The sequence below is a fragment of the Halichoeres trimaculatus genome, unplaced genomic scaffold, assembly GCF_033239565.1.
Source record: "Halichoeres trimaculatus isolate MK-OKI-2021-1 unplaced genomic scaffold, fHalTri1.1 fHalTri1_scaffold_19, whole genome shotgun sequence".
NCBI classification, from domain to species: Eukaryota; Metazoa; Chordata; class Actinopteri; order Labriformes; family Labridae; genus Halichoeres; species Halichoeres trimaculatus.
This window is the reverse complement of record NW_027437197.1, coordinates 19,754,077-19,766,404: the sequence shown is the minus strand read 5'-3', so window position 1 is coordinate 19,766,404 and position 12,328 is coordinate 19,754,077. Positions and strand designations below refer to the sequence as shown.

The window sequence follows — 12,328 nt, the reverse complement described above, 5'->3', positions numbered from 1 at the left end:
TTTACCAATTTATTTATTTCAATTCAGACTTTGACAATGTGTTTTCTGTTTACAAAAACTTGTTTAGCTGTAACAAGACTTAAAACATTTGATCTGATGATTTAGTGGGAGCTGGACATCCTCATGAGTCTGATCAGTCTATGTGTGTGTAAAGGAAGAAATAAACCTGTCACAGTTTTGAACACTGGTGTAACATATGTGCAAAAAATCGCTTTAAATAAGATGAAGTGTATAATAAGTGCTTCTCTTTATAAATGAAAAGCAGTGACAAGTATGTTCTTGGAAACACTACACTTTGGATTAATGTAAATCTTGAACTTGAATGGATTTTTTTTTTTTTTGAGAGAGAAAACCACGCTGACTACATTCTCACACACTAATTATATTCACGGGTCATGGTTTGACTTGCGAATATATTTTGTCTTTGTTTCCATACATCTCATTATTTTTCCAAATCAAGATAAAAATTGCTTTGAATGCCTGGGGATTAACAGGGTCATATCATAAGTATCTAAGAGTATATGGTGGGTTTGATGCTGCAGAGGGATTAGTAAAGTACAAAATGTGCTGTTTTCCAGGTTATTGCAGTAAATAAACACAGTCTGGTCTGTTTGCACAAGTGGTCCTGAGGGTCTAATGTCCACTACTCTGCCGCCTGGATTTGTAATGCACTGCAGAGTGTGTGTATGATGAGGAGTATACTTTTAATGCATGATGGAGGTGGCCTCATGATGAGACATTTTGGCTTTAATCAACCTGATTAAAGTCGACAGAGGAGCAGAAATGTATCTGTGCAGCAAAAACAATTTACAATTCATAAAAATTGGCCCCCTTGGACAGGATGGGGATTTGGTCCAACTTGAGAGCCTTCCTTCACATGGTGTGAACAAACCTTTGTGCAGACACACACTCACTCACACATACACACATTTAGGCAGGAATTACACTCGTCTGTATGGTTTGTTAGCACTCAGGAGATAAAACTTTACATGTTGCTCCCAATTAGCACAGCAGTGACCGTGCACTGTCTCCCGTGCTCGCCTTCCTCCTCTTGAAGAGGGGGCTATTTATGTGAAGACTCATGAGAGAGCGGGAATTGAGGCGAGAAAGGGAAGGAGAGAAAGAGAAGAGATATGGAGTGTGTGAGATAGTGCGTGCGTTACGAGGGAAAGAGAAAGAGGGGGAGTGAAAGACGGAGATAGAGAGAAAAAGGGAGAATTGAAATGGCTTAAGCATCCATTTTGAGAAGAGAGACAGGTCCTATTAACATTTAACAGCGTTTGTGCAACTTGGTAGCTGAGGTTATGATGCAAATGAGGAGGAATTAAAAGTGGCCAGAGGTTTGTCATTGATGGATTGCAGTCTGGCAGTGCTCACACTTCCTAGTGTCCATCAGAGGCGATTACTGTGTAATTAAACCTTATTTCTGGACTCTCTAGTGCATAATTACTTTGTGAATGTAACCATCATCTAAAAAGCTACAAAAATGCTTTACCATTTAGTCCGGCAGTCAGCTCTGTGAGCCTGTGTCAGATATAGCCATCAGACACAGCAAAAAGAACTGTCACTTTTAATAAGAGGGAAAAAATTAAATGAAACAGTATGCTTATTACAGAAAAATTAGGCTTTCAAGAGTCTTTTCTGTTATTTGCATAATTTATCCCCCGCCCCACCCTGCACATCTATACATATATACACACATACACACACACACACACAGCTCAAGCTTTAGGCAATTTCCCTCACATTTAAATAGATTGCACATTTAAGGCTACTTAAGGAAAATTATCACTTTGCATATTTTAATTGTTATGAAGGAAGTGATTTGAGAGAGGTCTGTGGCTCATCCTCTTGAGCCGTGCGCTCGCCGAGCTGTCTGATTCGACTGCTTGGGCGCTGCAGCTCGGCAGATAACCTCCGAGTTCACACACATCCACTCCAGTTTCATCAGAATGCAAATGAAGCACAGAACACTGGGACAAGTGGATCTTTGATATTTACAAAATAGCCACTAATAACTTGAGTGTAATTTGTTTGACTCAACTTTATTTTGCTCTTATCAGGCTGGGTGTTTTTTTTTTTCTCTCCTCCTCCCTGCCTTCCTCCTGGTCAAATGGCTGCTGTTTAAAAATTCAGTGGAAAGAAACAAAGGGCGTGTTTGCTGCTAGGATTTCAGAGACAGCAGGATGGAGGAAGGATGTGCACTGAATGTATCTCTGTATATATCCGTCTATCTTGCTTCCTCTTGTAAGAGACATGCTACTGTTGCACAAACCAAAGGCAGACACTGTGAGGTGTTAGGAAAATAAAGTATGTACACGCATGTGTGGTGAGGTGTTTAGATCTATGTGTGTATATCTACAAACACTGAGCACACAGCTGAAGGGAAAACCTGGTATAGAAAATTATGATGGAGACCTAGTTTGAAGCCACACTGACAGTCAGTTGCACCACATAAATAGGGCCACAGTGAAATAATTAAAAACGGAGTCAGTTGTCGACATGAATATACATATTTTTTAGATAATGATCACTTTCCAGCTTGTGTTTTCAGCATGTGCTGTGATTTACAGTATGTCATACTACGCTATGTTGGCGTTAGCTCATAGACCTCTGTTGTTTATAAGAATTTATGAAGTTCCTTTTTCCTCCCAGTTGTCTTTCATTCAGATATTAAATGCAGACACTTAACACAATAACTCTTATTTTTTTGCGCGTATAATTCAGTCTTCATCAGCTGTGTAGTAACTCTCAAAGAAGTAAAGAACAGTTCCTTCCTCTATGAAACGCTGTAATGTTTTCACTGATCTTACTATGAAAAGTTCACTCCTCCTTTTAATGAAAAGCCTTAAAATGTGCATAAAACTGACCTCTGATCATATCTTTGATTTTGAAATTTTCTTAATTGACTATATACACATTGTATAGCTCATTTCTTTATTTAGAAATGCTTTGAGGAAAAGGACGTACATTTAATTTTTAATGCAAAGCTGCAAAGTATTGATTTTTTCCCAAATGACTGACATCATCTATAGTTAATTTCACTGTTTTTTACCACTTATTTTAAAGCTATAGCTGTAAGATGTGATGATAAATTCCACCCACTGAAGAATTATTAACTCTAACGCAATATAGTGTGTCTAATTACACAGGAACTGCCCACACATGTGACACCCACTACTAAATAAAACCACTGGAGATACATCTCCAGCTTTACTAATTCTCTGATAGCTGGTATAGATTTATAAATGGCCAAAGCAGATTTAATATTGGTGGGAGTGCAATAAAAAGTATGCATCCTTAAAGTGCTGCAAAGTTAATAACTTTCACTATATTTTCATTAAACAGCGGCAGTAATGCTGATGTGGACGAAAACACAAGAAAATGCTTGAAATGGAAATAGCACAGGCTGAAATCATCACACCATTGCAAATTTAATCAAGTAAAGGTACAAAATGCATCCAGGTATCAGGAAAAAAAAGAAAACATCTTTATTCAGTATTTCAATAACCTTTATGTACCTTAAAATTAAAATACATTTAAATTGACTGTACTGTAAGTATGGCAATACATACACACATATAAACATGTATGTGGCTGCATTTTTTTGTATGTATGCTGTATATCATTAGCAAATGTACAATACGTACAGCTATGTGCAAGTTTATTCTCTGTACATGGATATGAAAAGTAAAAAGTCAGATTTTTCATTTCGTAAGGTTATCCCTTCATACTTGCAAGTGCACATACTTACACATTAACATGCGCACTACAACATTAACAGAAGGATTAAAGCAACTTGTTCTTTTTTAAGGAAAGGAGTTTTGAACGGTGGATCTTTTGTAGGAGACCCACACAGCTCACAACAACTGAACCAAACCATGAAACTGTAAATAAACTGTACGTCAGTATGTGCAGAATTATTTCATATTTGCCCTCAAGGTGCCTTATTTTTTTCCATGAATTGTACTTGACAGTGTAAAGACAGTCGTTTTGAGGTAAACTGCTCAGATTCAAGGGCTTTTTTGTTCTTTTTTTGTTCTTTTTTAAACATTTTTTATCCATAAATGCATGACATTCAAAATGACAGGACATAAGTACTACATGTACAATATGTAGCAATGAGGTAGAAATGGTTATAAAGAATGCAGGGAAACAATTTGACATAAAAAGTCTTAAGCTGTTTTTGAACAAAGATGTAGTGTTGAAAAAAAAGGGGGGGAGAAAAAACAAGTTGGCATCGTTGTGACTGGATGTGCTTATCAGAGGCTCTGCTCAGGTTTTGTTTTGTGGCCCTTTTTTTTCTCACACAACCCCTTTATGATAGATTACAGGCAACATTTAAAGCATGTTAAATGAAAACTAGCTAAATCAAAGCCTCATAGTTTGCCTCAGATACGATTTTGGGGTTTAACCGTCAAACTGAAAATAAAATCTTTTCCTTTCCATGTGCCTTGTGTTACACTGTGCCATACCACCATCTAAAAAAAAAGCAAATAAATTGACAGGACCTGTTGTCACAGAGTGATTACAAGTACTACTTAAATTGAGTGGAACACTTCCCCTTTTTAACAATCATCTCTCTGTAAGTTCATGAACAGTCGGCCTCTTAAACTTGTGAAATCTGCTCTTGTTAACGGCACTTGTGGCTTCTTATCACCTTCTTGTAAAAAAATTCTTGCAGTGAGTAAAATGAATTGTTAAAATGGGCAATCATGGACCAAGAAACTCTGATATTTCAGTGTGATGATACACTGCATGGTGTGTGACATTTTCTGTGAAGGTCTTTGTTGCATTTTTAAACAGATTCACCTGCAGCCAGATTAATGACTGTGCATAAACTCAGACAGGATCAAACTGGAACGCAAAAGGCTTCACTAAACTCAGTATCCTACAAAATGTGACAAAATAGCTGAAAGATGCCCAATAAAGTGAAATCATTTTCTCTTCTTCTGTGGAATGAAGGATACTGAAAATCACATGTCCATTTAAACATTCAGAATATTGAAAAGAAAGCTGTTCTACTTTGGCTTCAAGGAAAATTTAAACCAATTAACACCTCGAAGTGCAAAAATAGATGACACAATATTTCAACACTTCTACCCAAAACAGTCTTTTAGGAGGCATTACCCTATCAGTGTTATTAATGCCTAACTCCATGGTAATAATTTTTTAAAACCTCATTGTGAACTTTCATGGGAAAACAGATTTGGCATTGACAGCTGGAATTAAACACTTTTGTACAGCATGAAGGAAAACAAAGAATCCAACAGTGAGATTAAAAATGTTAACTTGACACCTTATTATCCAACAATGAAGAGAAAAAACAGAAGACCCACTTTGAGAAAAAAAAAACATAAATGTGCATTTATATCTTTACTGCAGTCTGATCTGTGACTTACAAAGTGGATAATGTTTCAAATTAAACTTATAAAATGATCTGCTTCCTTTGTTATCCAATCATGAGGGGTTCAGTTTACCTTTTACCAATTCCTGCAACTTAAGTAGATTAATGAAAAATGCTGTTACCCATCGTGTTGCTAGAGTGATTGATAATGTGTAGTGAGTGGGTGGTTAAGTGAAGTAGAAACCTGACAGGGTGAGATAAAAAACCCCAAAGAGATTCTATTTCACATAACCACCCACTCACTATACATTAAACCACTTATTGCCCAGTGACAAACTAGATGACACTGAATAATGAGTTAAATTTTAGATTCTATTGATTTTAACTTGACATTTTCATCCGCAGTAAGGCCTAAACATTATTTATTATATCCATATTACTGTTCTAAACCACATTGAAGTGTGTTTGCGTTATGTGAGTTTTCTTTAACTTGGTTGTGTCTTTTACTTCACTCCTGCCTTTTCAAAAAACAAAAAACAACAACTTAAAACCTCACCTTCTTTTCTCTGCTGGTGACTTTTCTTTTATGAGTAGAGTAAATTTTTGTGCTTTCTAAATAAATTCAGAGAAACAAATTCAGCCATGTATTTCACCAGTGTCATCAGAGACCATGTTTGCCACATTGTCAACAGGATGAGGTGAATTCCTATTCAAGTTGTCCCTGGCGCTCTTTGTATTTAGAATTAACAATCATTGTTATGGGGTTTTAACCAATCAGAATCAAGGATTAAACCCAACCATGTGATCAGTGAGGTGGGTAACAACTTCAAATAAAATGCTCTGTAACTATGACCAGATATTAACGGCAGCTCTCTGCCCTTGAGTAGTTCCTCTTTTATTTCCATCTTACATCAATGAAGGAGTTAATGACACCAAACCAGATTGACTAATAGTATAATGACAAAGAATATAACAGAACAGGTAAAACATGTGCAATAGGCAACAAACATGAAGGGAGCTCCTTTGAAAAACAAACACAAGGTCCATTTAGTGCCTCTGCAGCATCACACCGACAGCGCCGTCTACTTCAGTGGCATTTTTTCATTGTGCGAGTGCTTTGCTTTCCCTACTGCTCAGAGGACATAGTACATTCAATAACATGTCAACTCGCCAATTGTGCTGTCATTTTGGATATTTTCAGTGGGAGCAAGTTGTAAATACGCTGTAAATACGACATTTTGAATGTGAGAATGACAACGGGAATAAAATTACATTTTTACTAGCCTTGAGGATGTGTTCTTAAAAAGGAATGCCACTTAAATCATGAATGTCACAGTTAAAGCCTAAGAAACTCAAACTGAATCTTCATATCGTGTATTAAATGTTGGGGCTGCTTTGAAAGCAGGGATGTGTGTCAAACACTTCCACATATTTAGACTTTTCTCTTTCACATCACAGATTCAGGGACCAAACTAGCATTTGCAACAAGCGCATGATAAACGTTACCTAATGCAGGCTAAATTGTCCTAAGGCAAAGGCAAAGTGTGTCTCAAATCTGATTTTCAGTGGTATTCCCCTTTAAGTGCATTACGTGGTGAGAAATCTTGGGAGTTATCACAATGTAAAGCTAATAGATTTTGCACACAACAAAACACTGTTTGGTGTTCTCTCAGAAGGCTTCCTCATCAAACAAGCAGAATAGGTGCTGACATTTTGCTGTCTTCTTGAATTTGTCTTTCAGAGATAAGTAACAAACTGAGGTAGAAAGGAACTTAGGCTATACATAATCCTTATGTTTCATTAATGATAAAGCAGCAGCAGGATGGAATGAAAAAGCTTGGGGCGGTTGTCTTCCTCAACCCCGAGATGTTTGTCTGCACCTTTTTTGAATTTCTCACAGCTTTGCATCGCCACAATCTTAAGTATGAAAAACCCAAACAAATTACTTTTTTGTCTTGTACATAATGCAGAATTACTCTCATACATTCATCACAGGAACCTTCACATTTCATCTTGAGCTTCATGAGGTATTATATAGCCTTTCTCTGTTTAAAGATGGAATTTCAAATGCAAGCCAAATGCTCTTGTAGTGTGTTTGACACAAGCTTATGAGGTACTATACATAGCAGTATCACTTTCCTGAGTTTTCAAATAGAGAACATCAAAAGAAATCATGGTAGAATTTAACATGATTTTAACACTGATTTACTGCAACAATAATTTAACACCAATTACATGATAATCGTATGTTTAGATTGAAGTCACATCGTAAAGAAGTGGTTGCCTTTTGATTTCATCTACAGTGGAAAGGCTATTACAGCAACCAAGTATGATCATGTTGTTGTAACCAAAGGATAAACAGAGAAAGAATTTGTGTTTGGTAATGAAGCCCGACTGTAATTATGTCAGTAAATGTAATTTATCTAAATTAACCACAACTGTTCACAGAGAGCACGAAACAGACACCGCTGTAGAACACTGTTCTAATGGAAAAGAGAAAGCAAGTTTTTTGTCTCATTTTAAAGCTTTTTTATATTAGCACATGTCACCAACAAAGATTGTGAGGCAAAAAGAAATTAAAAAAACTTAGACAGCACCACCTCAGGCACTTGATAGCAACTAAATCTCAAGATCAGCAGAATAGTATGTATATATATTTATTTATATGTATATACATAAACAGGGGGGCATCTTCTCCGAGTGGTTTGAGTGAGCTCATGGCAACTGCCTCATAAAGCATTTAAATTTCACCAATTTTCTTTGTCAAGATCTTCAGACTAAAGCCATGTGTTGTGTCACCATTGGATGTTTTTTTTTTCTATTGCCAGAAGGAAAAACACGTATTTGTACTCAACTAAAGAAACTGTGTTAGAGTTCCCCTTCATTGACTGCAACCAAACATTTTATTCCACTCAGTGTACATGTCAAGTTCTTTTTGTGATATGCTTGGCTGAAATTTGCAAAACACATTGTCAAAGTCTTGGTAGGAAACTGGTCTCATCTGTGTGGGGTGGATACTTGACAGGTCTGTACCAGGAATGCCATGGAGAGGACCGACCACAGCTTCTTGACACAGCTGTGTCACGTCCAGTCCTGAAAAGCCCTCTGTCCTTTGAACCAGTAGTGACATCTCTTTGTCACTAAGACAGTAGTTGTGCTGTGAGAGCAGTTGGCTGATTATCTGGTGTCGTGCCGTCCCATCAGGCAAGGGGATGAGCAGTCGCTTGGTAAAGTACCTCCGTAGGGACTCTGGGATCTCCTCAGGCTTGTTGGTGGAGCAGACCACGAGAATATGGTCCTCAGTAGAGGTCAGGATGCTGTCAAGCTGCATGAGGAGCTCAGCTTTGAGGCGATTCACTGGACTCTCCTCGCTGAGCTTTGCCGACAGCAGCAGGTCCACCTCTCTGATGAACACCACTGCTGGCTGGCGACAGCGGGCGACCAGGAAAGAAGCCTGGATTATTTTTTCCCCTTCTGCAAGCCATTTGGTCACCAGAGCTGAGCTGCTGAGTCGCAAGAAGGCAGCGCCCAATTGGCTGGCCATGCACTGGGCAAGAAGCGTCCTACCAGTTCCCTGAGGTCCAAACAAAAGGAGGCTTCGAGGTAATGTGGCAAGTCCACTAAACATATCGGGCCTTAGAATTGGCCACAGTATCTCCTCTTTAATGGCTGCTTTGGCCATATCCAGACCGGCAATGTCATTCCAGTCCACTGGAGGACCCTGCTGAAGGATCTCCGTGGTCACCATCTCCACCAGGTTGGAGTCACTGTTTTTCAGTTGTTCCTCTGCAGCATGGATGGACGAGGTAGCCGAACCGATGTCAGGCCCTGTGAGGGAGTGAGAGAGGTGCTGTCTGTGCTCTTCAGTTTGCTCGCTCATGATGGGAGATCCAAACTTGCTGTAGGGCTCACCAGTTCTGAGATCACCCACAGAGCTTTTGGTTGATCCATAGGATGGAGGGGTTAGTGCTCTGCCCGAGTGTACCATAAACTTTCTGTGTTGATCAGAGGACATGGGCTGTTTGGTTGGCTTAAAGGCTAAAGAAGATGCCTCTGGGTTTCTGTCAAAGCCATTTCCTCTGTTTGAGTCTGTGATGCTGCTGTCTGCTATTCTATACATTGGGCTCTGTGAAGAGCGCTGTTGGTTGTAGTTAAAATTACCATAGCTGGAGTCCATATCTCCATGTCCACTCATGTAGAAAGCTTTTCGTTTTAATGAGTTGGATGTGCTGCCATTCAAAGGTGTTGGTGCAATTGGTGTATGATTATGGGACTGGTAGGTGTAGCCAGGCAGTGTGGAAGGGGGGATCGGGGTGGGGGCTGCAATACCGGACGGCAGATAAGCAGAAGGAGGGGGAGCTCCCCCAGGGCTATAACCGGGGCCAACAGCAGTCTGAGAAGGATACCCTGTTGGAGGATAATTGTAGTTGGGAAGGTTTGGAGACCCAGCGTTGTAGCTCGGCACTAAGGTTGGGGGAGGAGGCGGGGGAGGGGGTTGTAAGAGCCCCGCACTGTGCAGAGGCGAGGGATGCGGGGAGGGGAGGGCTGGGGTACTCTGGCCGCTGTAGCTAGAATGCAGGTAGGAGCCGTTGTAGCTGGCAGTATATTCCTGAGAGGGGAGGCCCGAGTGAAGAGTAGTGGCTGTGTGGCTCCCACAGTTACTGCTGGAATAACTCGGCTCAGACAAGCTGCTGGCCACCCCCGGGGAGCTGCCTATGCTAGCAGACACATCTGTAGGGGGTAGGGCAGCTGTCATTCCAGCTTTGCTCACAGATATAACATCTGGAGCACAGTTCATTGGGTAAATCCCCTCCTGCCAGGACTCATTCTCTGACTTTCGTCCATTCATGAGTCCGGTGGTGCTATCAGAGTAGGAGCACAGCAGGGCTCTTTCATTTGGGCCCTCTAGGATCCCAGAGTACTTCTCTGCATACTTCTTAAGGAGATTGGAGGCAGTCAGAGCAGAGATGTCGTCGTTGGCCCACGCATACTGGTAGGTTCGCTGTAAGTGCCCCCGGTAGGCCTCTACTTTGTGTGCAGGGGAGCGGGTGGTGGATGAGATGTCAAAGTGTTGTTCTGCCCATTGTGTGTGCTCTGGGGTCCACTGCATCTTTAGACCTAGATACCCCGCATAAGGAAGAGACATATTAAAGCAGGAACTTTAATCATGGTTCATGGTGAATCAAAAATAATGTTCAGACATTTTTAAATGTTGTACAATCATCTAAAAATAAATGATGTTGCAGAAAATATCCATCATGCATGAATTGCCTGAATAAATAAAAAAGCTGTCATGGAAAAAAATGTGTATTTCACGACCACCCATCATTTTCTGTTGTCCAACTCTCTGTGCTAACTGAGCACACATCATGGCCAGTATGAGCACGATGGACCAAACACCTGCTTAGCGCAGTATAATCCACCCAACACAGAGCAGAATGACACAGACATTGCGGGTCAGTCTATAATCCAACTCTCATCTGAGGCATTCTGAGACATTTTCAAATCTGCTTGGAGGAGAGCAGCAAAGCAATCTTCCTTGGCAGCGCTCTGTTGCTTTCATCACACAAACCCCTCAGCCCAGCATGAATTACATCCACATTCAGTCTGCCTACTGCTTCCCAGTCCACAGAGTGAGGGAAAGTGGGGAAAAAAAGAAAACATGCTTCACTTGTCTTTTTCTCTGCAGCCTGTCTCAGCTTCTCTGTACGGCCTTCAGGATTTGAATGACATAAATAATCATGTAAAATCCAAGTCAATCTGAAAGTAAAGGTTTTTAACCATGCTGTCGTCTTCTTGGGATTATCAAAGGATGAATTACCCCCAAATAATTCACACTATTAGGCTTTACAGCTGGAAACAATTAGACGTATTTAACACAGATTTAAAATCAACTCTAATCTCACCAGAAGCTACTAGAACATATGAAAGGACATGCATTTAACTACACTTCCCATGCCTGTTACAGTGGTCCATGCCCTTGCTAGTCAAGTGCTTCTCTGCTATATTTTCTACTCCACTAGTTTAAGTCCATATCACAGGATTTAGGCAGCAAACAGCCACTGTCCAGAGGCAGATTACAAACGCCGTGTTTGTCTGTAGATTCCCTTCTGACTCCCTCCCAGCTATTCGCCCACCCACCACACTAGACACCAGGAGCTAATTAGCAGGATGATGCTGCACTAATTGTGTTAATTTACAAGGTTTTAGTCAAAAGGATCCATGCTATGCTTCACATGGTTGTCAACCATCCAAGCTAATGATTAAGGAGAAGAGCTCGAGGCAAAGAGCCCAGGCAGGCGAATATGGTCGCCATACTGTGCTGGAACAGACAGGTTCATACAGAAAATAGAATATGAAAGCAGATTATGTTATCACAGGGGGGTCTGACAGGGATGACAACAATTAAAAGAACAAGATGTCTTTCATGCAAATCAAAACGCTTTTCACTTGCAGTTGTATGAACTGAGAAGTGTATGAATGACACCCTTGAGAATCACAAAAGTTAGTCTCTGGCCACTGCTGCAGACTCATGTGCATTCAATGAAGTATGAGCCACCCACTTTATTCTAGGTCAGCCCATTGTGTTGGTTCTGGAGGTGGTTGCAAAGAAAAAGTAAGACTTTTGAAGCGGAATATTATTTTTCCAGCCCAGCCTGTCAAACACAACAATTTTCCATTTGTCAAAGCACTACATTAAAACACCTTTTTAACACGCTGTTAAATACATATTTTTTTCCACATTGCTGCTGAGAAAATGTTCCCTTCCACACAAACAAAACAGCATTGGGCAACAGCAACTCGCATTTTCTCTGCCAGAAATTTCTGCCTGCTTTCACAGCTTTTCCTGACACCACGGTGCACGTATAATTCTTATTTTTTGCAAATCATTCACTCCAGTTCATTAACAAGGCCTGTTTTTTTTTTCAATAACAAAATTATTCATGGCTTATAGAAGGATTTTCCTCTATTATTCTTAAC

At 40.1% G+C, this 12,328-nt stretch overlaps 2 protein-coding genes across 3 annotated transcripts in view; one reads left to right on the top strand and one right to left on the bottom strand.

Moving 5' to 3' along the window:
• Nucleotides 1–12,328, top strand: part of scn1laa (sodium channel, voltage-gated, type I-like, alpha) — a 215,081-nt gene that overhangs the window by 37,583 nt on the left and 165,170 nt on the right. The gene's annotated exons all lie outside the window — the stretch shown is intronic.
• Nucleotides 3,460–12,328, bottom strand: part of fign (fidgetin) — a 28,559-nt gene continuing 19,690 nt past the window's right edge. For both annotated transcript variants that reach the window (XM_074695403.1, XM_074695402.1), the window contains exon 3: nucleotides 3,460–10,465. In XM_074695403.1, the coding sequence (XP_074551504.1) occupies nucleotides 8,229–10,465 (2,237 nt within the window). In that variant the 3' untranslated portion in view covers nucleotides 3,460–8,228. The remainder of the gene's footprint in view (nucleotides 10,466–12,328) is intronic.